This window comes from Drosophila arizonae, chromosome 2 (genome assembly GCF_054131065.1).
Source record: "Drosophila arizonae isolate 15081-1271.41 chromosome 2, UAZ_ARI_1.0, whole genome shotgun sequence".
Classification (NCBI taxonomy): domain Eukaryota; kingdom Metazoa; phylum Arthropoda; class Insecta; order Diptera; family Drosophilidae; genus Drosophila; species Drosophila arizonae.
In genome coordinates this window covers 8628827-8653877 of record NC_142922.1, presented here as the reverse complement: position 1 = coordinate 8653877, position 25051 = coordinate 8628827, and the positions used below count along the sequence as shown (strand labels likewise).

Genomic DNA, 25051 nt, shown 5'->3' with positions numbered 1-25051 from the left:
GCAACAGAACGAGTTGCCTGCTAACAACAAATGAAATGGGCTTAAATACATTTCGCTGCAGCATAAGAGAATTACGGAAAGTCAACGTCATTTGACATATGATATATGTATGTCCACTCTGTGTGTGTGTGTATGCGTGCGTGCGTATGTGTAAGAGTGTGTAAATGCATTATGAAGAAAGATCTAAGATATGCATTTTGTTTAAGCTTCACTGTGCCTGTGAATAGCGGCAAAAGTCAGCTAGCAAGCTACAACTATTAAAATACAATTACAGCAACATCTGGGAATACAATCATTGTCAGTGTTGGAGAATGCCAAAATACAAATAAAAAGCAAAGCTGTGTGCTCGAATGTTATTTCATTTACTTCAATTTTTAAACATTCTAAATTAAGCACTGGCTACTGAGGTCTTGGGCTTTCAAATGTGACTTAGCTGCGGATGATGTGCGTATGTTCCTTAACAGTGTTGTAAAATGCCACAAAGCGAGAGTCATTAAATTCTATAGGTAATAAATAATGAAATATGTATAATTAGGAGACTATCTTAAATCTAATAATTATCTAATAATAATAATTATCTAATAATTTCAATTAAAAGCTTTCATGCTTACCCAGATTTAACAACACTGCTGCCTAGTGTTGTAAAATGTGCCTTACGACTCGAGAGTCTTAGTCCTTAGTGATTTACAGCACTGCTCGAATTTGTCAGTGTCAATAGTGAAAAACAGCATGCGCTTAGATATGGCTAGCAAATTGTTAAATTTTGGCTCGAAGCTATTTAAATCCTCGAAGAACTTTTTCAGTGGTGCATATGGAAAGCGCGGCTCATCGTCGATCAATGCCAGGAAATGGACTGGAGCACGCCAGAAGTTGTTGACATTTGGGGCGCTAACTGGAGCCACCGGACTACTGATGTACGCCATGGACGCCAGTGTGGACGCGTCCAGCGATAGTGTGCATCCGGCCAAGCAGCAATGGCCGCACAAGGGCTTCTTGTCGGCCATTGATAAGGAGAGCGTGCGTCGCGGCTATCAGGTGTACAAGGAGGTGTGCTCCTCCTGCCATTCGCTGCAGTATATCGCCTATCGCAATTTGGTGGGCGTGTGCATGACCGAGGCGGAGGCCAAGGCCGAGGCGGAGGGCATTACCGTGCGTGACGGACCCGACGAGGAAGGCAACTATTACGATCGTCCGGGCAAGCTGTCCGACTATTTTCCAATGCCCTATCCCAATGAGGAAGCTGGGCGTGCTGCAAATAATGGGGCCTATCCGCCGGATCTTAGCTACATTGTGTCCGCACGCAAGGGCGGCGAGGATTATGTGTTCGCCCTATTGACTGGCTACTGTGACCCACCGGCTGGATTCGCTCTGCGCGATGGTCTCTACTTCAATCCGTACTTCAGCGGTGGCGCCATTGCCATGGGCCAGTTGATATCTAATGAGTCGGTGTCCTATGCTGATGAGGATGTGGCCCCGTCAGCCAGCCAAATTGCCAAGGATGTGACCACATTTCTGTGCTGGACTTCGGAGCCGGAGTATGACATTCGCAAGATTCTCGTTATCAAGGTGTTCGTCATATCCGCATTTCTGATTGGCATTACCTACTACATCAAGCGCTTGAAGTGGTCTGCATTGAAGTCTCGTAAGATATTCTTTTTGCCTGAGATACAAGAGAAAGCCAAGAAAGCTGCCGAGGATAATTGTCCCAAATAATTATAATTATTGTAATCTGTAGCAACATTATGATACAACAAACATTTTATAATTCAATTATAATTGTATAATTGAATTGCGCGGGCTGAAACGGTTTTGATTGTGATGTGAATAAACTTGATAGAGCTGTTATTCAACAAAATCATCGTTTCAATATATCGATAGAATTTCATTGAGTCTCGTTTTAGTTCTTTAAAAGTAAGTTTCCAGCATAAAATCATATAAAACATATAAGTCAACTGCCAAGGGTGATATTTATAAAAAATCAAATTTATTTATATACATTTTTTCATTTATCAGGCGAATTCAGTACCAGTGTTACTGTGCAGAAAGCCGAAGCTGTAGTACGCGACAGGGCTGCCACCTATCGTATAATTGCGGCGAATTTTCAATAAATACCGGTTCGATATAAAATATTTCGGCGAAACCGTAGCTGCAACAGCTGATTTATTACAAACAAAAATAAAGGAATTTCGATGGCATCTGTCGATTTTATGAAAGCGCTTCAATTCGCGGCATACAAACATAGTAAACAACGCAGAAAGGATCCCGACTCCACGCCGTACGTTAACCATCTTATAAATGTTGCCACAATATTAGCAGAGGCTGGAATTAAAGATGAGGGCGTCCTTATAGCGGCTATATTGCACGATGTTGTTGAAGACACAGACACAACCATTCAAGAGGTGGAGCAGCTGTTCGGCACCGATGTTTCCAGTCTGGTGTTGGAAGTGACCGATGACAAGAGCCTGGAGAAGAGCGAACGCAAGCGCCTGCAAATTGTAAATGCCAGAAATACAACAAAGCGCGCCAAGCTCATCAAATTGGCCGACAAGCTGGACAATCTGAGGGATCTACGCAAGACCACGCCTTGTGGTTGGACAGAGGTTAGTTATGAGAGTATTTAATGGAATGAGAGCGGACTTAAATTTATTCCACAACTGCAGGAACGCCGCGATCAGTACTTCGAATGGGCCAAACTTGTGGTGGACAACTTGCGCGGGACGAATGCGATAATGGAGGAGAAACTGGACCAGATTTTCGCTGAGCGATCTCTTGTATAAATAAGGTTAAGGCTGTGACCCATGACTGATGCTAGAGCTTTCAATATAATAATAATAATAGTACAACATTAAGTGAGAATCGGTTTAGTTTTTATTGTTCTCATAGAATTCCAGCATGAGCTTGGCCAGCTTCTGCGTCTCCTCCAGCGTAATGGCATTGTAGAGAGAGGCACGTATGCCGCCCACTGACCGATGGCCCTTCAGTTGTATCATGCCTTCGGCCTCGGCTTTGGCCAAGAACTCCTTCTCCAATTGCTCGTTGCCCGTGCTGCTTCCAATGCGGAAGGGCACATTCATTCGGGAGCGCACTTGCCTCTCCACGGGGCAGTAGTAGAAGCCATTCGATTGATCTATGATGTTGTAGATGAGCTGCGACTTGGCCTTGGCACGCTCCGACATGCCGGCAACGCCTCCGTTGGCTTTGATCCACTTGAAGACGAGACCCATGACATAGATGCTAAAAAAGAGGAGCATTAGCTAAGTGGCTTAGTACTCTTCTGCAGCGCGACCTACCCGAATGTGGGCGGAGTATTGAGCAGCGAGTTGTTCTTTTCCATCAGCTCAAAGTTCAGTATGGACGGTGTGACCTTCAAGTGCTTGCCTATCAGGTCCTCGCGCACAATGATCACTGTGACACCGGCGGGTCCAATGTTCTTCTGGGCACCGGCGTAAATCATGCCGAACTTGCTGACATCGATGGGCCTGGACAGAAAATTGGACGACATATCGACCACCAGGGGCGCCTTCACCTCTGGCACAAAGTCAAACTCAACGCCCTCCACAGTCTCGTTGTCGCAGTAGTAGACATAAGCGGCATTCGGATCGAGTTTCCAAGTGCTTTGCCTGGGCACTGTGGTATAGGAAGCCAGCTTGGGCAGCACCGCATTCACTTTGCCATACTGTGCCGCCTCTTTGGCTGCCTTGGCCGACCACGAACCGGTGATGACGTAATCCGCAGTGCCTGTGCTGCCAATGAGATTCAGGGCAGACGCTGCGAACTGTCCCGTGCCGCCTCCCTGCATCAGCAGCACTTTGTAGTTCTGTGGAACGTTGAGCAGCTCGCGCAGATCGGCAATGGCCGTCTCCTGGATCTTGGCATAGTTGCTGGAGCGATGCGACATTTCCATGACCGAAATGCCGCTGCCATTGCAATTGAGCAGATTGGTCTGCACCTCTTTCAGCACCTATGCGGGAGAAATAATGAGAGGACTCGCTTATAACCTAGAACACTTTTATTCTTTGTTCCTATTTAATTGTTTTTGCTGACCTCTTCGGGCAACTTGGCTGGGCCGGCGGCAAAGTTGATAACCATGATGGCGATGATACTATTTCCGATTCACGAACCTCGTCGGTAAGTCGTTAAAATTGAACTGAAAGTGTTGTGGCTAGGCGGCAATGGAAGCGATCGACTCAGACGGCAGCGACTGCTGATAAGTAATACGAGCACCAGACAGAGAATCGCAACAACTTATACACGTATTTATGTATGTATGGCTATGTGTGTATAATAATGCAAAGAGTGTAGGTACAAAGACAAACGGACAACGAACCAGAGGCGCGGTCCACAGATTCCATGGGAAACTGAAGCTTACAAATACTGCGCTAGCTACGCCACTGGTCAAGCAGCAGCAGCGAAGGCGAAAATGAAGCTCAGAGAGATGCGAAGACCGATCAAAACAAGTTGACAAACCACAGCGAAAATAACACGCGATTTACGCTGAGCGTCAATTCGCCCCATTGTCATGTTGTTGCTATGCACTTTACTGGAAAGACGTAAACAAGTGCAAATGCAAGCAGTAAACAAGAATAAAGCATAAATGCAAGTACAGCAAAGCTTCGCTAAGGTGAACATATCGTAAGAATAACCAGAAATTCATACATTTTTAAATTAATACAAGAATAAATACAAATATTTTATTTATTTTTATTTATAAATTTTCAATATATTTTTAATATGGTCGGTACTCGTAGACAATATAGTCAAACAAACCTGTTGTTTAATAAGCTGTAATGGCAATTAGATAGCGAAAAAAATTGATTGGATCGCGTTTATTTATTTAATGCATCTCAATTTCTGATTATATAACAGCATATTTCTATATAAATGTGTAAATTGAATAATATTTTTAAAATATTTTAAGGTCTTCTCTGCCTTTCTATAGTGACATCAGGCAAAGTGCCTAGTTAATAGGCCTATCAATAATTTGTTTACAAGAGTATCAATAATGTGCTTACATTTGTATGTGTATGTACGTATTAATATATACTAATGTATGTACATATGCACAAAGATTATGGCTGAGTGCTTCTAAGTTCTTATCGTACTGATTCGATGATATCGTTACCGGAAATAATAACTTTCTCAGACTTGAAGTGGTTGAAATTTTATTTATGCCACACAAGTCTCAACTGCTCTAATTACTTTATCATTCATCCGTCCATTGATTTAGAACGCCTGTGAACTGCTTCAGTTTTCCAATTTAGTTCCAAAAAGCCGATGGCAAAGCGAAATTCCAATAAGATGCAGGCAACGTGCCTGGAAATTTAAACGTGTGCCTATTCGTGACTGCTTAAGTGTATGTATGTGTGTGTATGTGTTTGTGAGCGAGAGCAAGCGATACGTACGATTGTGCATGCGAGTGTTAGTGTAGGCAGTAAGTAGTCAATGTGTGTGAGTGAGTGGTCATTCATAAACGTAAAGCCAATAATTTAGTGTTGTTTGGCAAGGGGCTTGGCCCGTTTTGGTCTTTAATGAGGCTTGCACTAAAAAAATAAGGAAAAACAAGCAAGTATTTTGTCGTTGTGTACTACTATATTAAGTGTTTATGATTTATTGCAACATTTAATGTACAATTCTAGAATTGTATTCCAGTTGTTGCAGCCTATTGCGGTAGCGGTTGCGCTTGCACCTTGCCCACAATATCGCTCCAGAAATTGCCGTAGTCTTTCAGCACAGTACCGCTGCAATGAGAAGTCGTATATGAGAGAATATGTTGTAATGTGTGAAACAAGTTTTCAATTAAGCCACAAGCTACAGATAGTCACAGCTAGATGAGTCAACAGTTTTGGCCAGAGATTTTCAAAAGCCTTTCCAGCACTGCGCTACAAAAGTGCGAATGCTTTGCCTTTACTTAATTTGTTAATTGCATGTTTATTGTTATTAATAATCAACGATCACAAGCTGAATGCGTTAAGAAGACTTGCCAACACTGTGCTACAGCTTTATGTTGGCTTCTGCGACAATTTATCAACGACAAAGATAAGAAGTTAGTCGAAAGCCTAGTGTGTAGGCCCTTTCCAGTGTCGACATATACATAATTTATTTATCATTTGGCACATTATGCGTCTGTCAAGTGATAAATGATAAGCTGTCATGGCTGACACACCCACACACACACACATACACATTCAGGCACACACTTGCCATGCAGCAGAGTGTTGCTATTGTGTGTTGCATGTGAGAGAGAAACATCAACAACATTTTGCCGACGTCATTGTCAGCGTCTTTTTGTCGCAACTCTTTGGCTTCACTCGCAGCATTTCTCTAATTTTTTTTGTTCGCCTCTTCTCTTGAACAAATCAATTACATAAGGCCTTTTCTTTGATTACCCGGCAATTATGTGCGCCTTTGCTATGTGGGTCAATGCGGCGTATGATTAATGAACTGGCCCTCTGACGAAGATGATGATGTAGCCCAAAGAGCTTGAGTTGAGCATTAGCCAAGTGCCACATCATCGGCGGCTTCGAATGGATCCTTTCTACTTACGTGAAGTAGACGTTGCCTCGCTTATTTTGGGGCGCCTTCCATATGAGCTTGGCGCCCAGCTTATCCCGGTTATCCGAATGCGTTATGGCCGAGCACTCGGGTATGGTCTTGGTGTTCTCGCTCTGCACCCATTCGCCAATCCATTCGTTCGAGTTAGCATCGCGCGCCTGCAGAAAGAAGCCACGAAACGTGGTGGACTGATGCAGCTCCTGGGCATAGATCACCACAGAGACTTCCTGGCCCGGATGGTAGGTCTGCGAGCTGGCGACCACCTCGAACGGATTCGTGTGCGCCGGCTGGGTGCGCGCCTTGCCATGATTGGGCTGGTTGGCGCGCTGCTTGACGCATGTGTCGGCCGGAGCACCGTCCGGAAAGGCCCAGATGCCGGCGATCAGCTGCAGCAGGAGCAGTGCTCGATTGCAATTCCAATGCCAATTTGCCATGGCTATGACTGCGAGTCTGACTATGCTGTTCCGCTATTCCGTTAGTCGCGCGCGCTTCGCGTTAATCAAATATTAAAACTCTTGCGCTGACCGGCGGCGTTGGCGCTTTTAAAGCCTCGAGCTGTGCGTCCGACAAAAAAAAAAAGCTCATGCTATTGGCATGGGCGTCGCGCTGGCTTTGTCGCTGGCTCGGTTTGGGCCAACCAGTTTTTAATGATCAAAACGCCAAATAGTTATGCGCAGTTCCTTTCCTGCCATGCTCCAAACTGGGTCAAACATTAGTGCTTTGATGCAGCCGCCTTCCCCGACTGCTGCTCCTTCCTCCTAGCGGCTGTTTACAACTTCTCCCGCCAGTCAGCCAGCCGGCTCCAGTGCTGCAGTTCCTAAGCTTTAGTGCAAACTCCAGACTACTCTGACTCTACATGGCCCGTCGGGGGTTTATTTGGTTTGTTTTGGGGCGCTAAGTGCTCCATTACGAAATTCTATGCTTCTAATCGTTGCCCACTGTCGATGTGGTTGGCCTTGTTTGCTTTTCGGCTCAGTTTTGCGTATTTTCGTTTTTCTGTTGCGCTTTTAATGTGTTAATTGACAGGCGTTGCTGCTGCCCCTGCCCCTGCCCCTGCCCCTACCCACTGTCCATGCTGCCACTGTTACTGTTGTTTTTACTGCCCCTGCTGCCGCTGTTACTGTTGTTGATTTCATTGAGCTTTTGATTTCCATTTTGCAGCATTGGCAACATATTTTCGAATTTGGTTTCCTTTAAAATTTACAACCTGTTGTCGCATTTCGCCCAAAAACGTCATCGAATACTAATTCAATTCAATAATTTGCAAAGAAGAGGACTCGAAATAATTGTGGTTAGCTATTTAGAGCTAAGACTTTAATTTGTGCTGCCAAAAACATGTCTTGTCATGATAAATAAATATGATAAAATTTCTAGAATGCAATAGCCCATGTCTACGATAGTTTAGGCTCCAAAGTTAACTTGTGTTTAAGCTAAGGCTCCAGTTAGAAGAGAGGAAGAGGAAGAGAGATTTATATACTTATATGTATATAATAGAGAGATTGAAAAGTCTTTGACTCTGTGCTCTAATTATATGCCGTGGAACATCAAGGCAATAGGGATAAATTACTGTGCTACTATTATTACCATTACTACTAATATTAGTACAACTATTACTACTGCGTCAACTATTACTACCATGACTACAACTATTGCTACTATTATTACTAGTTTTTCAGTATTACTAGTACCATTACTAAATCTTTCATTTCCACTACTATTACTACAACTATTACTATTACTACTAATTTTACTATGACTACTACTACTACTATTATTACTACTACTAATTTGACTATTACTATTACTACTTATATTACTATGCCTACTACTCTTACTACTAATACTATTACTACTAATGTTACTATGTCTACTACTTTTACTACTACCATTACTACTAATATTATTATGTCTACTACTTTTATTACTACTAGTATTACTACTACTAATTTGATTAATACTATTACTAATGATATTATTATGTCTACTACTTTTACTATTACTATTATTACTACTAACAATTTTACTACTAATATTACTATGACTACTAGTTGTATTACTATTACTACTACTACTTTTACTTTTACTTACTTTATTGTTATTACTACTAAAATTATTGTTACTACCACTACAGCTATTAGTACTACTTCTACTACTAGCATCACTACAGCTACTACTATCAACTACTTTTGCTATTAGCACTACTAGAGGTTCAGGTCAAGTCCTCTTCCAATTACATTAAAACTTTATCTGGCAAACAAAACTATGAACTAAATGTTGTCCATTTATGAAACCATATTTAGCTAGGCAAAACTTGCTGAAAGCTGTACCATTTAAAAGTAAATATAATTTTGCAAAGTTTTATCATTTGACATTTGTGGACAGGATTGCGCATTTGTAGATGTTAATTAGAGATACAAATTCAAATGTGAATAAACAGTTATGAATGCAACGGCTGTGTAATATGCCGAGTTGTGCATATCTGTTTACCAAATGAGTTTGAGTCAAGCAAACAGATGCCGCCGGAATCTGAATGCGACTGTGACTAATAGAGTTTGCCTGCTAGCCAGTTATATTAATTAAGTTTAGTTGCTTGCAGTGCAATGTGCTAGCTGGGAAATGTTTTCGGTAAATATTTAAGCGCAATTGTTGAACTTTTTACTAGCTGCTACTGCTGCTGTTGCTTGTTGGTGTCTGCAAAGGGTCAGTTAACCCGAATGCCCAAGCCGGACTAATCAAATACGAATTCGTGCTGGCGCCCAGTAAGTCATGTATTATAGATGCGGTAAATGCGAACTTTTTGCTTCCCAGGCGTTAACAGGCGCTGCCCAGCCAGAGCCAGAGCCAGAGGCAGAGCCATAGCTATAGCTAGAGCTGTACAGTAGAGCGCATAGCAAATGACATTTGTGCTACATCACGCCCAAAGTTTAGCAAACACAGGCAAACCAAGCCAGCCTGCCTGCCTGCCTGCCAGGCAGCCAATCCTCAGCAGCTGTCGACCCAGACCCCATCCTCCCAGGCCCAGGCCCAGGCCTTCGCCAATGCATGCGAAATTGAGTAAGAAGCACGGCAAACGGTTCCCTTAACCGATGGTCGATGTAAATAGTACAAAACAGCGCACTTTATGAACGCCAGCCAGGGCTAGGGCTATCGCGGGGGAGCTGGCGGGGGCTGTAGCTCAAAAATCCACTTCATCGACGTTGGCGCGGAAAAGTGTGTCACCTGCAGGACATCAGAGCGCATGTCCTGTGAGCGCGCTGGTGAAATGAATTTTTTCAACAATTCCACTTGGACTTGAACATGGGTTTTCGTGCGAGTCGGCCAGAACGCAGTCAGACGTTGTAGCGCGTGGTTGTGCCAAACGGAAGACAACGCCAGTCATCAACAAATTCAAATAAAAGACAACAACCAATAACAACAACAAGAACAACAACAACGACTAGAACTAGAACAGCAGCCAGGCGAACGAGAAAATTGTGAGCAATTTGTAATTTTACATACTATATATTTTACGCGCGCGACTCCAAGTGCATGTGTGCGTGCGTGTATGTGTGTGTCTGTGTGTTGCATGAGTGTGAGTATGTCTCCCAGTGTTCGTTTGAGTGAGTGAAGTCAGCCAGAGGCCAAAAAAGAAACAAAAGCGCCACAGAAATCCGCTCAACGGCAGCGTGCGAAAAACTTTGCTCTGTTGATTTTTGGCAACAAATCGAAAAAAAAAAAAAAATAAAAAATAATAATAACAAAAAACAAATGAACTGAATGCAAACAACAACAATAACTACAATAAAGTGTGACTAACACAAACAAACAATCAGATCAACTCAACGCCTCGCAAATCAGTCAAACATATAGCTATATATATATATATATATATATATATATTCCTGCATATTGAGTAAATATTGGGACATGTCAGTGGTTGACGGGGCTCGAAAGAAATCAAACGGAAAACGAAACTGAGAATGAAACTGAAAATCAATGCCTTTTGCGAATAAAAGGCAAATATATGCATGTATGTATGTGCACATGTATGTGTGCTTGCTTGCATGTGTATTTGTACGCTGCGTATACGCGATGTGCACGAAGGTACAGAAATAGGAGCCAGCAGAACTCAAATAATAATAAAGCGAATTCTCACGTGACGCATAAAGAACCAGCAAACACACACACACACACATACACACACTTACAAAGTAAAGAGAATATGCGGTATACTATAAGCTTTAAGGCAACTGGCGCAGACACACACACACACACACACAGTCGCACACCTGGCTGCTGATTATGTTGCATACTTTTAGGGGCAGCACAAAAATGACAAACAGCAACAGCCGCATTTTGCATACATTGAATTTAATGAACTTCGTATGTATGTTAGTGGGTGTGTGTGTGCTTGTGTGTGTCTACCGCATTTTGCTTTTAATAATTTAGCGCACTCAGTAGTAAATGGCGCGTTTAAAGCATGAAACGTCAGGCGAACCCAAAAGCAGGAACAAGAAAAAAAATTGCCATTTAATGCCGCCTCACTAACGCTGTGTGTGTGTGTGTGTGTTAGTGTGTTGGTGTTGCTGTGCAATAACAACCCCAGGCTAAAAGGCACACTAACACACTTTAGCCAAACTCTGTTACTGAGGACTACGTCATCCTAGCCAGCCAGCCTGGAGCTGCCTTTGGCAACGTCGCGTCGTCACATTTGCGCATTCACAATCACATCGCGTGGCATAGGCCTGGCCTCAACACACACACACACACACTCATTTGTGTGTGTGTGTGTGTGTGGGGCATGTGAAGTTATACGTACTCGACCCGGGGCTTGGATCGATTTGGGATAGACATTGCGGCAGCTGCTGCAGTTGCACAAGTTGCACTTGCCACATGCCACTTGGCCATCGGGCTGCAAGTATCTGCAGCCGTCGTACACGTCATCAATGGCAATATCAAATCGAATTTCAGCCCAAAATGCCCCGACTATTGACAATTTCCTCAGCAAACAGCAAATGCCGGCGGCATTGCTGCCGTTGCTGTTGCCTTTGCCGTTGCTGTTGCCTTTGTCGTTGCTGTTGCTGTTGCTGCTGCTACTTTAGCTTCTTGGTGTTGCCAAGTGTTGCAGTAAATTTTGACATTATCAACAAACCCCCAAAAAAAAGAAAATAAAAGGTCTGACCCTTGACCTTAGCCAGGGGCAACAGCATATGTCAGCCCGCTGGATGCTATGGCTTAGCATTCGCTTTCGATTTCCTTGCGAAATTATTTGCCATCAAATCGCATGTCGCCTGTTTTGCTGGCAGCCCATATCCTTGTCGCAGAGTTTGCGTTTATAATTTATATTACTTGTTCGTTGCCATTGTTTCAGTTGTGCTTGGCCTTGTCTAGATGTCTGTGTGTGTACGAGTGTGTTTGCATGTGTGTGTGTGTGTATCTGAAACCTTTAAGTATGCCCAGTGGCATTTGGCGCTCTGTTGGCCCCGGGGACGGATTTTAGGCTCTTTTATGACTATTAAAATATGCATTTAAATATATATCCTCTTATGCCTCTTTATATATGTGTGAGTGTGTGTGTGTGTGTGTGTGTGTGTGTGTGTGTGTGTGTGTGTGTGTGTGTGTGTGTGTGTGTGTGCCATACGCCTCTGTGTTGAAAATTGAAATTGTGCGGTTATTTACTGAACGTCTCGGCGTTGATTGCCGTTACGCCCCATTGCCTGGTACATGACTATAATAATGATTGCAATTTTATGACCCAGCCAGGATAAACTGCCGTCGGCCGACTACATTTTGCTCTGCCCTCGTCCATCAATCCTTTGCCTAAGCTCTCTTGAAGCGCTTTCGAGTCCCAAACATTTCAAGCTGCACTTATAACATAGATTTTAGATAAATATATTTCTTACAGATTTAAAGAGAGCTGAATCTTTTATGGAAATGGCTGACAAGTTAACGAGCTTAGAAAACAAATTTCACTTTAACTAAACGAAGTTTGAAAGGTCAGAGTTTCGATCTACAAATTTATATCAATGCTGTCAGCATTTGATATTATCTTAGTAGTCTCACAAGGCTAAAACATTTCATTTTATTTTAAAAACAAATTGGTTTGTTGAAATAACTTTATTCGACTCAGGTTTTCTTTTCTGTATATGATAAAAGGCGGGTTGTTTGTTTAACTGTATTCTAAAAATGATATTGCTTGCGTTTTTACATACATTTTAGTATCATTTTTCATTAATAATAATTTTATTAATTTATTAATTTATTTTTATGTCCTAACTGTCTGATTTTTTCATTTTTATATAATTTATCAAAAATCGAAATTTTGACTTCCAATTCACCTGATAAATAAATAGAAAAGAGGAAGAGTTGAAGAATTTTTAATCGATATGAATATGGCTTTATGAAAATGGATTCAGAATATGACTATGATTCCCTCAAATCCGTTTTCATCAAGCCACATATATGCAGCTATTAACAATTCTTCAACTATTTCTCTCTCTCTCTCTCTCTCTCTCTCTCTCTCTCTCTTTCTCTCTCCCTATCTGTCTCTCTAGCAGAAACCTTTTCAATTTTATACAATTATCAAGTGATTAATTGCTGACAATAAAGCATCAAAGATGCCCACCTGTGCAGGTGTTCATCTGCTCTTGTTATGCTTAGTGGCAAATGTGGCGGAAAATAAAAGAAAGCCTCGCTGGCTAGACCGCCTCCATTGAGGCTGCTTCCCAGATGCTATTTGCACAACAGCTGTAATTAATTAGTCCATGTTGATTCTGTAAATTGTCTCGGTTAGGTGTTGCCGCAGCATGCCACATTGTGTGGTAACACTAAGTGACTATGTGTGTGGCTGCATGTGTGTGTGTGTGTATGTGTGTGTGCCTGACTCTAACTGAGACTGGGACTTAAAGTCAATCCAGCTTGTCGCTCGGCCCATTTGCCTGATGACACAAAAACCACTTGAACTTTGCTGGTAGCTGGCGTTCGAGCTGTGCTCATTATGCCCCCACTCAAATGTGTGTATGTGTGTGTGTGTGTGTAGAGAGAGAGAGTGCTCCACGTATGGAACATTAAAGCAGAGTATGTACAAATAGTCAGCGCTGTTTTTAGGTCAGCAAATGCAGATGCCGCCAACCAACTATTGTGTCTGTGTGAGGGTCTCTGTTTAATTGTGTGTGTGTGTGTGTGTCACTAGGTGTTTTATGCGCAATTAAAATGACAAACTGTTGTCGCTTAGCCGCAGCCATTCTATGCGTCCCTAGCTTCCTGCCAGTGCGTGCTGCGTAACCAGAAACAACTGAATTGGTTTCTACATGGATTGGCTTTGCCATGGGCGGAGCTACATACGCGCGTTACGGGGGCCTGTCATGGGCTGGCGGGCAAATGCATTAGCAGTGCTCATAGAGCACGGCAAATGTGTGAATGCAGTTAGCTTGGAGCACATAAAGTCAGCCACGCCCACTCTGGCAACGCCCAGCGCGCAGTAGATGTAAATATTGTAGAGCGCTTCAAGCGCATTCACAGCCGATGCAACAAAAAGCCACACGAACACGTGTTCAACTAACGTTCATACATATATACATATATCTATATATGCATGTATATATGTGCATAGACCTTAAAGCCAGGTCATTCAGTTTGGCAAAGTGCAATATAAATGCCGCATGGCTGGGCCTTTGAATTGCCAGTGTGCGCCGCATGCGAAGCGACCGAGCGAACGAGCGAGCGAGCAAGTTTAATGGATTCAGTTTCTTTATGGGGAAATTGAGTTTAAATTGCCCCAAACAACGTCTGAGCCCGAAACGGATTTGCAGTACTCTTGGCCACAAGCACTGCCATTCGGCCACATGACAAACGATGTGCCCAAGCAGTTATCTAAAGCCACATTAATTCTCAACATCAATCCTGTTGACTTCATCGGCCCAGCATGCACAGCACACACTCGATATGCGCCTATAAACTTGTTCGTTGCATCGATGTGACACGTGCTTCGTTTTCAATTGTTTCACCGAACTTATCTTGCCATTCAATGGGTTGTTAAATATATAGACAACTTTATTATTTACATTAAATGGTTATTTCAATATTAAAGACAAGCGTTGCCTTGACAATAGTACAAGGCAATCCTTGAGGGCTTGCCTGGTTATGACAATTGTATTCAGTTTTGCATTTATAAATGAGACTATACATCAATAGCCCTGACTTTCCACTTTCGATGGGTTTAGGGTATACTGCTTATCTTCTTTGGAGATTAAACCTAACAAATTAAATAATTTTTTGATTATAGAAATACTCAAATCTATTTCGTGGATATTCTTAGCTCATTTGACTTCTCAGTATGGGCTAACTGACTAAAATTTATATGCAGGATTTCTGAATCGTTAAATAGCCTCAACTACATTTCTATTGAGCTTCAAATAAGTCTAGGAATTTCCTATGTAGTAAGATTTTATTTCTTGGATAGACAAAGATTGTTATGATTATTAAGGTTTCAACAAGACACAAACAGCGCTCGGTTGAAGAAAACATGCAAACGCAAAATATGCAAAATAAGGAGATTTTTCTCCCTGAGTCCTCTGAGACAGCTTCGCACCAGCATCAAAACAACTGGCGATAGCCATTTTACTTTAGGCCATGCTACTGGCAATTCCCCTTTGGACAACTTGTGGTTCGTCTAGCTAGAACTTGACCACATCGAGCCAACATGAATTTATTATAACAATATTATTCACACACTTCACTTTGAACTAAAAATAAAACCAAGCTAAAACATCGGCTGGCAAAGGCTCAGTAATTTTTCTCAATTTCATTGCCAATATCTCATCTCCATTGCCAAGAGTTCTCACTCTCCCTCATTCTCACCATCCTTTTGGCCGACTTCAGTTTTCGATTATTCTTACATATTGCCAATAAAAAAGAACCGCATAAATGCTAGATATCGTAAGGCCTAATCAAACGCCAGACACGAGTTGACTATTTATGCATGTAGACATCGATTCTTCTTGTCATAAGTGTCAAGTTTTTAAAATGAAGCTAAATGGCCTGTCAAGCCTGACAGCCAGACACGCGTAGCATACAAGTGTTTCCATTTGCCATTAGTCAGCGCGCTCCATACCGACACACACACATATAAAATACCGATAATCTGCTTCTTTTTTTTCATATAGTCTTTGCAACTCAATTTCTGGGTGCCACAAATTGACATAAGTAATAAATTGAATTTCCATGCGACTGCAGTACAGCGGGGCGTATGCGTAATGCAGCGCTAAAATGTCAAGCCAGAGCAAAATCAGAGCCCGTTATGGGCTTATTTATGCAGCGTGTGACAGGCGAAAGGTTAAATGTTAAATGTTGCACATTGAATGCCATTTTACCAATCAAATGTGGAACCGTGGCACATCCGTTGAGCATCCGCCGGAAACGGAAATGCTCAACAGCGCCGGAGGCGACACCAACAGTGAAATAAATAAACCCGACTAGGCAATGGACATGCATATGCTCTGTCTGCTTTTTAGCTCTTGTTTTCTGGGCTTCTTTGTCAATTCAGCAGATCTTTGAGAGTTTTCAGCACATTCGAGAGCCATTTTTTACGCCGGCTAATTGGAGTCAGCTTGGATACATGGATACCTTTCAATGGGGCCTGCAGAATGGCGACGCTTGGCGCGCGTAACCAGCCAACCATAGAAACCGCTGCTTGCCACGCTATGTTTCGTGATTTGGAATTTCTTTGCTTTGGTTTGGCTTTTGTTCGGTGGCGCCCCAGACCAAACCTCTTTGTGTGCTGCGTTGTTACTGAGCACCAGGCTGAAAAATAGAAAAACCAAATTAGGCAGGGTGTGAGGGGTCTAGCCCCTCTAGCAGGCAGTAATGGACTCAGAGTTACTGAATGAACTCAGAGTTACAGCTGTTGAAAGCATTCATTAGCTGTAGTCTTAGAAAACAAGTCTTTAGTATATTGATAAAATTTAGGATGGATTCATTTTGTAAATGACTTCCAAGATGTGAGTTACTTAGATATTTGATGTAAAGTCCAAAGAGTTCTGCTTTATATGCTTTGTGCGTATCAAATGAATCTTATTATCCTGTTGTCTCTACAGTTTTCTTCATTGCGATCTCTTCATTTCATTTAATGTGCTAAAGCGAGACAGCTACTTAGTTAGTTTTCTCCCCTTTGACTGTTAAAGTCTGACACTGTTAACAAGCTCAGCAGAACTTCAGGCTATGCTAAGAGATCTGTTAACTTGACAGTGATCTGTTAACCTTAATCACTAAATGTTATGTTAACTGTTGAACTTTTTATGGAAAAAACGAAAGCTGTTATTTAATATTAAAATAACAGAACTGTTATTTGTGTAAACTAAAATGTCTATTGACAGTGAGAGGTATTGATGATATTAGTCTCTCAAGCTATCTATTTCTGATTGCATTTACACTGCCAGACAATCATGGCAACACTTTCTGATCCTGCCATACGCCAGCGACATATATAGTCAACAGGCCAGCATACCCTGCCTACACGCTAGTAGTGCGTACAGGGTATTCACAAAGGGGAAAAAATCAAACCGAAGCCCTTAGCTGTAGCGACGCCTACAACGTGTACAACTCACGCCATATCCGCTTGAGCTGCTTTTGTTGTTATTAAAGCAGTTGTTGCTGTTGTTGTTATTGTCGTCAGTTTGTTGCTTTCTGTTTGTTTGTTTGTTTGCCCGCTGAGTTGGCCAGGTGGAGTGGGGAGCCAGCGACAAAGGCAACGGCAACGGCAACGACAATGCCAGGCTAGCAATACTTTATTGTTTATTCGCATTTTTTCGCCATTTTATTTATTGCCCTTCACGTGGCAACGGTTGCCGAAAAGTTTACAAAGCGCAACATTGGACTCGCTCACGACACAAATTGTGGCAAGTCGCCGGAGCAGTGGCTCTAGCAGCACACACACACACACACAGGTGGCCCACATAACCTTAGCGATATTGTTTTGTATAACAATCATAATTCATTATATATAGCATGCTAATTGCAAGCCTCGCATTTCCACTTAGCAACTTTCTAAGCCCAAATATCCGTACTGTTGCTGCCGCCCCAATTTTCAGCAGCCAACCGACACGAAATGCGAATCTAAATGGATTCATCATAGGCACAACCGAACGCTGCCTTGCGGGGAAGTCCTATTAAGAACATGCGATATATAATTGCCTTTTAATATAGAGACATACATATGCACATTTGTTGTTGCCTGTTCTGTTGTTATGTGAATTAGCCACAACACAAAAAATCCATTCACTGTGAAGGAGTAAGTAAATAAATAGACCAAGGTGCTGTGTTGGTTAATTCCAGAACGTAATTCAATGCAAATGAATCAGGGCTCACGTCGCGATACACGATCAAGGCTTAGTCATATTCGTGTGGCCGGCATTGTGAGTGGAAAAATGGCGATAAGCAGCTTGAATTCATAGTTATTTCAGCTCGTAGAGGTAACGACGAATGCAACAGATGAAATCTGAAATGGGCGTATAATATATGTAGGTCTTTATGTAATTGCACAATTAGGATATTGATTGCACACATGTGCTGAGCTTCGGTGTCGTATACTTGATACAGAGGTAGATAATCTAATAATATGCATTTTATAGTCACTGCGTATGCAATTAAGCCAAATGGAATTTGGTTTTTTAATCGCCATAATATTTTTAATAGCGAAACATTTTAAGAGGGATAGAATAATAGAGCATAGATATTTATTTCGCATATTAATTATTTATGTGGAATATCTTCCATATTATTCTACAATTGTTCTACAATTCTCTTTTCATTACCGAAAATATTTCTATAAAATATGTAGACAAAAAGGATAGCGCATTAAAAATCAATTGTGAATAACTGTCTCAGCCAGAGCTATAACAGTTTTTAAATAAACTATAAAATTAAACTTTTTTAAGAAATAAATAAGTAGAGTAAATATGTAAACTGTGCTAAGACTAAAGCTTATGTGTATAGATATATATTGATATACAAATACGTTTCTATAATTATGTGACAGTTAAATAATTTAACCATATTTATTGCCACATAAAGTATTCATAGCATTCGTATACATAAAACTAAAAGCTTTACTAAGCTCTAATTGCAGTTAGGACTTTAGTGTGCGATATCATTAGCAAAATGAAATTAATTGCAGTTGGATGGGAAAAGCAGATAGTGACTAATAATTGTATACGATAATAAATATGGCAATTATATATGAGTATTAGTTTAAATTACTTGCCATTTAGGCCGCATGCTTAATGACCGAAAACCATCAAAGGTTCAAGCAAGCGTTCATAGCGCTCGATATCCAAATCTATCTCAAACTCAATTCGCTTTGAATTCCAAGTAAATTTGCAGAAGTTTTGTTCGTTTTAATAGAATGAGCATACAATTTGTCAATTCAACAGTTTGCTGAATGCTTTTTCTTCGAACTGAACTTTATCCATGGCAACGTTCATTAGAATCCATTCAGTGCGACGACCTCGATGGCTTTGCCTCCAAAATTCTGGGGCTGTCAGAAACTTATCTCTATGAGATATTTTGCATACATATTTAATGGGCTTATTGGCAATGGGGCTGATGGTGCTGCCCCCAGTGGGGCTATAATTTGTATTGACTGCGCCTGCCGGCCGCACTGCACTGCATTTGGGGGCCAAGCGCTGGGCATCCATCACCATTTGGCGCCATGTCTATTGCATTCCGTGGGACGCATTTCCAGTGCCTAATGCCAAGCAATTTGTTCAAGAGCGTATAAATCTTGTGCACATTGTTTGGCTGCCAGTCAAGACACACACACACACACGCATACTTGAGAGAACTGGGTGCCCATTGTATTGCCTAAATGAGGAGGTCCTTAAGATATGCGGATGAACTGGTGCGTTCTGCTCGCTTGGCAAAACGTTTTGTCTTTGGTGTTAGTTAGTCTAGATTTTGCGCCTAGATTACTTACATCAGCAATCAATAAAGTATAGGACTAGAACATGCGCTGCATGTGTGAGTGTCTGGCATTCGGCCAAAGTGCGTTTCCTGCTGGCCACTGTGGCACTCAATCAGATAAAACAAGCATCAAATTTGAATGGGTGATTATGCCTCTGGAGAGTACTTTCAGATATCATACATAAAATGGCATCTTTAATGTAGAGCATATGCATATAAATATGGTGCATAAATACTTCTATAAATATGCATGTATGTGTGCGATAATAATAATCAATGAAACAATTTGAATACCACAACAAAATTTTTATGATTCAAGATTTAGCATTTCTTAACTGGATTTATATCAGAGCCCATATAAAACGATTAAATGTATCTGGATGCTTAAAAATACAAATTTTTACTGCTAGTATATTTCATATTGATCAATGAAATCCTTGCCTAGCCTTGCCTGAGTCCTTGAATGGATACTTCCATATTCACTTCCTGAACCACTGTGCAGCGTCTTTTATTCTGGCGCTTAGCTTGGATTTCATTGTTTATCTATGCGAGTGCATTGTTGTTGCTGCCCCGTAGGCAGCTACTGCTTCTGCTTGTGTGCAAATATGCACACACACACACACATATACAGACTCACATGTGTGCACACACAGATGCTCGAGTGTGAGGCCTCTCGCTATTGTTTGCTGAATTTATTGCACGAATTTCTGAATTGGCCTCTTCGGATGGGTATGTGGGTTTTATTTTTATATGCCCGCACACACAGATATAATTATATATATATATGTATATGTATATATCCAAGATAAAAGCACGCATGGCTCGGCACCATTGGCCACTCGGCTGTGGCCTTGGCTGAAGCTTATGCTAAAATAATAGCCCAACCATAAGTATTTATTGGATCGCATTGCCGCATTACGTTTCGGCCTGGCTCACAGGTGCTGCCGTTTATGCTCCGGCCGTCTTAATTGGCATTAAAAAATTAGAACGGTATTGCGTACCCAAAGGCAGACAAAAATTTGGGTAGCATTCATTCCATTTCTCTCTCTCTCTCTCTCACTCACTCTCTCTTTCTGTCCTTTCGTTTTGTACATATTGCGCATACGCCACGTTGCTGTATGACAAAACCCATATCCTTGTCTAAATATCCGGTGTTATTATTGTTGTAATTTCCGTTCGCTGTGCGCTGGCTGTCTCTGGATGCTTTTCATGCGTCAAGCGATTGTCTCATCAACGTTGGACCCATTGCAGAGGCTAATATTATTAATATTGTGTATACGCCGCGCTTGACATTTATTTATTACGCTCGCTTTTAATGCCGTCACAGAAATTTATGGAAAACCCGAAAACAATTTGTACACAAACATGCAACACGTTTCCGGCTCATCATTTTCGGTTGCGTGAGTCGCGTTTTACGAGTTCCCATGTGTAGCTGCCCCATGCCGGCGTCTGCTCATCTCTGCGCCAGGCCGTAAATGCGTTATATGTGATGCGGCTGTCGCATAAATTAGTTGCGGATTTACACTGTTTAGCTAGGAATTTGAAACCGAATGCGGGTGGCCATTGCTGAAAGCCATTGTGACAGAGGTTTCAAAGCCTTTTGGGCTCCAAGTTTGACAAGAAGGCTTTATTTTGTAATGCAAAATGTGCGAAGAGTTAATGCGAGCAAATATTTTGGCCAGAAATGGGGTTTAAATGCTCACATGCCGAAGCTTAGGGTAGACAATGCAATTTTAACTGAGCCTCTGTAAATATTTGGTAAAAATCGATATTTATCGATTTTCATATAAATCATATGAGGCATAAGAGGTATAGAATTAGTAATATAAGATTTATTGCCGGATCGTCCGCCACTTTGCATGATGTAGTCGAGCGCATTTCTGAAACGTTGTTTACTGGACTCACTTTATGCTCGTCAACTGGCAGACAAATGTCGCCTGCTGTTCGCCTCATTTCGGACAGCTACATGCTGAGTGGACATGCACCCAACACACAAGTTGCAGCTGCTTGCATGTGGCATGCAGAAATGTTGCAACATTCATAGCATATAATCGCAGCGGACAGCGGACAGCGGACAGCGGACATTCGAGCCAGATGCGTGTTGCATGCTCAAATTCATGATTTATTTATGGCGGGCTCTGTGAAAACAACGCGACGCCATGAATCGCCCAAATCATGTTCAAACAGACAGCCAGGCACTCGAATGCCGCCCAGTAATTAAATCGAATAATTGAAACGAAAATTTAATTAAAATGCATTTAAAGCCAACAACACAACGAAAAGCTAAAAACATGGCCTAAAACAATTATAAGCAGAGACACTAAACTGGACCCGAGCATATGTAATGCTAGATATTTGTGTGTGTGTGTGTTTGTGTGACCTTAATCCAATTAGCAGTGTCCTGCTGCTGCCAGGTCACCGCTGTGTGGCACCTCTCAAATGATTCCCCAATTTACTGTCAGTCAATTTAATTTCGTGTCCTGCGCCAATGGCAAACTCCGCCCGAATTGGCAGTTTGGGCAGGTGCCTGGTGGCTGGTGGCTGGTGCCTGGTTTCAATTTCATTGAGCTGGCCATTTGCTGGCACTTTCGGAAATTGTTTCAACGTCGGTTTGTAATTTCACACGCAGTTAAGTGATTAGCCTTGCTTTTTGCTTTGCTTCTTCTTTTGGGAACTCCAAGCCGAAATCAAAACAAAAGCGAAAGAAAACTAAGTTAAGGAAAATATGTAAGTGTGTGTGTGTGACAGAGACAGACAGAGAGAGAGAGAGAGAGAGAGAGAGAGAGAGAGAGAGAGAGAGAGAGAGAGAGAGAGAGAGAGAGAGAAGCTGATGGAAACAGATGCCGGCGGGAGTGCCCGACTAGAAAATTGAAATGTGTAAGAAATGGCAGAAACTAACAGGAAAATGAAATATTCAAGGACTTGATTAAAGCTCGTAAAACTAAAGTCCAAAATTTATAGCTCTATCTGTTAAAGTCTTAGCCATCAAGTCAACTTTAGTCAATGCTCAAATACTTCCAGTTGCTATCTGTATATTATTTACATATATTTCTTGAAAAGAAATTGAAAATTCACCCACATATACACAATCCCAATATGCCCCTGCCTAACCTCTTTCAGACAATGGATAAAAAGCATAAAATGATTTTTATTTTTTGATTCCGCTCGATTGCAGCTGGGCCATTCCATGTGAAGCAGCGCACGGAGCAGCAAGGAGCGCTCAAATTCAATCACTTGGGGGCAGCATGGATGAGGAGCACGACGACGATCGAATAATATGAGATTAGATGGGGCTTTAGAGCCCCGTCACGGTGCTGCCACGTTGCAGAGCCGCTTTATTGGTGTTGCCAAGTATCGGCGCGAGACGCGTGTAAAATGTGAGCTACAGCAACAGCAATGCGCTGACGAAGACGACGAAGCAGCAATAGCAGCAGCAGCAGCAATAGCCGCAGCAGCAGCAGCAGCAGTAGCAGTAGCATCAGTCGCAGTCGCAGTTGTAGCGCCAGCAACAGCTAAGCACGTTAACAACAGCCACAGCAGTAACAACAATCAGAGAATCAATAAGAACAACAACAGCAACAGCAACAGTTGTCGCTGGGAGCAGCAAGCTCAACACTTGTCGCCCACCCAGGCGCCAAGCACAACAATAACAACAACAACAACAACAGCAACAACTAAGCAAGTCAACTTGCACTTAAGCAACTTGGGCGCGACAGCAACAACAGCAGGAGTAGCCGGAGCAACAGCAGGAGCAGCAGGAGCAGCAGGAGCATTACTAACCACTGCCGTCACCCTAAAAATGCGTGTGGAGCACTCGTTAATGCTAATGGCGCCTTGGATCGGTGGCGGCCAGCGCATGGCTAGGATGGGGCGCCACAGCGCAAACAACGTCCTGCGCCTGATTTCCGTTTTGGCGCTGCTGTTGCTGCCGCCATTGCCGCTGGCGCTGGCCGATGACGGTGACAATTTCTTTGCCGTTAATAGCTTCAGCGTGGGACCCGAGACGACAACGCCCGAGTTTGGTAAGCCAACACCACATGGTGGCTGCCCCGCCACATACATATACATATACATATACATAGGGGCCAGGTCAGGCGTTATCGCAATGCATGCAAATATCATTTGCGGCAAAGCCGTAATCAAATATGCTCCACAATGACGTCATCATGCTGCACACGTTCCATTGTTGCATAATCAACACGGAGCACGACCAAGTGCATGTCTACAAGCATAAAAATAGTTACACTACTTGTTTAGCCATGTTCACGTGTGTGTGTGCCTATCGTAGACCCACTGGGGGTGATTGCGTGCCGTGCATGAATCCGCATGACTAGAAGCATCTGCTTTGGTACGTGTTGAGTGCACTTGCATGGAAATTGCGGATTTAAAACGAAAATTGAGTGTATAAGTCCAAAATTGATTGAGTCCGGTATTAATAGGTCTAAAATTAATAGACTTCAAAGAGTATATTAGCAATATTCTATCGAGTATCATTGAGTTTTCAGTTCTATTCGTTAGGCTGAACTGTTCAGCACCGTTTCAGTACTAGTAGTAAGGGAATAAGTGTTCTGGAATCAAACGGTCTAGATAAGGATTTCCCCTGAATAGGATATCCGGCTTCCGCTTATTAGATATAGTATATATGATATATACATATCAGAAAATTGGGAATCATGTCCATTTAAACTACTTGGCTTTCAGATTCATTGTGAGAATTTCGATAGTTGAGTTGAGATTTTTAGTTTGAGCTGACAAAATATATGCAATAGTCAGCAGTTCTTAGTTTTCAATGCCTATCCATCAGTTTACGTATTAAACTAGTATATATATCAAGTTGTTTTAAACACGAATTCCAGTATATTTATTTGCAGTAATAATAATAATACTTTCAATTGTCGAAACTCAGGATCCTACTCGAATCGAAGCCTCCTACTTTCCCATTGTATAACCCATTGCATAAGTAAAACTGTATTCTTGATTGATGATTGGGTAATTATCTATTGACAAATATTTTGTGACAATTTCTGCCGACAATGATATTTCATAAAGTTAAACTTGCTCAATTAATCTAAATCCGACCTTTGCTTTTATTGTATATCCCTTGACTCGTCCCACTTCAGTGCGAGCCTCAAAAATCTATTGTTATTATAATCCACACGCTGCCATCACTGGTTTTTCATCTGTGTGAGTCACTTGCACAAAAAGTATTTCCAGTATTTCCATCTCGGTTTGATGAGGTTTTGTTGCTGCGGCGACTGCAAAAAGGTTTGCTCTGCAGATTGCTTTTCTTATATATGCCAAAGGGCGAGAGACAGAGTGAGAGGGAGAGGCAGGGCGAGAGAGAGCATTTTTGAAATAAGCAAAAGTTTCTAATTATAAATGCCAGCCTTCCGGGGAATCGGGGTCCGCTGACTTTTGTGCGAACATGCTTAATGGCTGACCATCAGCGTTTCGACCATGGCAATCACTTATGAACATGAGGTTTTTGTCTTTGGTAGGGGAAACGTAGGGTGTGCTTATTTGAAAAATGAACTCAAGAAACGTGCCCCGAGCAGCAACAGCA

The 25051-nt window shown here is 42.0% G+C and overlaps 5 protein-coding genes across 9 annotated transcripts in view; 3 read left to right on the top strand and 2 right to left on the bottom strand.

Annotated features, from left to right (window-relative positions):
* The first annotated feature begins 361 nt into the window (after positions 1-361).
* Positions 362-1855, top strand: Cyt-c1L (Cytochrome c1-like). Its single transcript, XM_018011025.2, has 2 exons — positions 362-506; positions 599-1855. The coding sequence occupies exon 2, from the start codon at positions 730-732 to the stop codon at positions 1711-1713; it is 984 nt and encodes a 327-aa protein (XP_017866514.1). The 5' UTR covers positions 362-506; positions 599-729; the 3' UTR covers positions 1714-1855.
* Positions 1856-1924: 69 nt separating this feature from the next.
* Positions 1925-2849, top strand: Mesh1 (Metazoan SpoT homolog-1). 2 transcript variants are annotated; one of them, XM_089466238.1, is made up of 3 exons: positions 1947-1961; positions 2014-2600; positions 2661-2849. In XM_089466238.1, exons 2-3 carry the CDS (start codon positions 2190-2192, stop codon positions 2775-2777), a joined length of 528 nt encoding a protein of 175 aa, XP_089322364.1. In that variant the 5' UTR covers positions 1947-1961; positions 2014-2189; the 3' UTR covers positions 2778-2849. The 2 variants fall into 2 exon arrangements, with proteins under 2 accessions (XP_017866547.1, XP_089322364.1); XM_018011058.2 differs by having other exon boundaries at positions 1925-2600.
* Positions 2846-4360, bottom strand: LOC108616062 (phosphoserine aminotransferase). Its single transcript, XM_018011010.2, has 3 exons — positions 4045-4360; positions 3291-3961; positions 2846-3234 (listed from the first exon to the last, which is right to left on the bottom strand). The coding sequence occupies exons 1-3, from the start codon at positions 4087-4089 to the stop codon at positions 2862-2864; spliced, it is 1089 nt and encodes a 362-aa protein (XP_017866499.1). The 5' UTR covers positions 4090-4360; the 3' UTR covers positions 2846-2861.
* A 321-nt stretch (positions 4361-4681) lies between these two features.
* On the bottom strand, positions 4682-7089 carry LOC108621255 (putative defense protein 3). Its single transcript, XM_018018458.2, has 2 exons — positions 6544-7089; positions 4682-5738 (listed from the first exon to the last, which is right to left on the bottom strand). Exons 1-2 carry the CDS (start codon positions 6984-6986, stop codon positions 5660-5662), a joined length of 522 nt encoding a protein of 173 aa, XP_017873947.1. The 5' UTR covers positions 6987-7089; the 3' UTR covers positions 4682-5659.
* A 2766-nt stretch (positions 7090-9855) lies between these two features.
* jus (EB domain-containing julius seizure protein) overlaps positions 9856-25051 on the top strand; it is a 24604-nt gene continuing 9408 nt past the window's right edge. For all 4 annotated transcript variants that reach the window (XR_016268561.1, XR_016268559.1, XM_089462160.1 and 1 more), the window contains exons 1-2: positions 9856-10025; positions 22664-23510. Coding sequence is in view for 2 of the 4 variants with exons in the window: in XM_089462160.1 (XP_089318286.1) it covers positions 22766-23510 (745 nt within the window). In the remaining 2 variants the exon portion in view is untranslated. The remainder of the gene's footprint in view (positions 10026-22663; positions 23511-25051) is intronic.

Bases quoted from the DNA above. Each gene is read 5' to 3' on its own strand.
- Cyt-c1L (XM_018011025.2), top strand. From the start codon at position 730: ATGCGCTTAGATATGGCTAGCAAATTGTTAAATTTTGGCTCGAAGCTA.
- Mesh1 (XM_018011058.2), top strand. From the start codon at position 2,190: ATGGCATCTGTCGATTTTATGAAAGCGCTTCAATTCGCGGCATACAAA. The intron at 2,601-2,660 runs GTTAGTTATGAG...CCACAACTGCAG, and splicing joins CGCCTTGTGGTTGGACAGAG to GAACGCCGCGATCAGTACTT.
- LOC108616062 (XM_018011010.2), bottom strand. From the start codon at position 4,089: ATGGTTATCAACTTTGCCGCCGGCCCAGCCAAGTTGCCCGAAGAG. The intron at 3,962-4,044 runs GTCAGCAAAAAC...TCTCCCGCATAG, and splicing joins CAGCCAAGTTGCCCGAAGAG to GTGCTGAAAGAGGTGCAGAC. The intron at 3,235-3,290 runs GTAGGTCGCGCT...CCTCTTTTTTAG, and splicing joins AATACTCCGCCCACATTCGG to CATCTATGTCATGGGTCTCG.
- LOC108621255 (XM_018018458.2), bottom strand. From the start codon at position 6,986: ATGGCAAATTGGCATTGGAATTGCAATCGAGCACTGCTCCTGCTGCAG. The intron at 5,739-6,543 runs GTAAGTAGAAAG...TTCTCATTGCAG, and splicing joins CGAGGCAACGTCTACTTCAC to CGGTACTGTGCTGAAAGACT.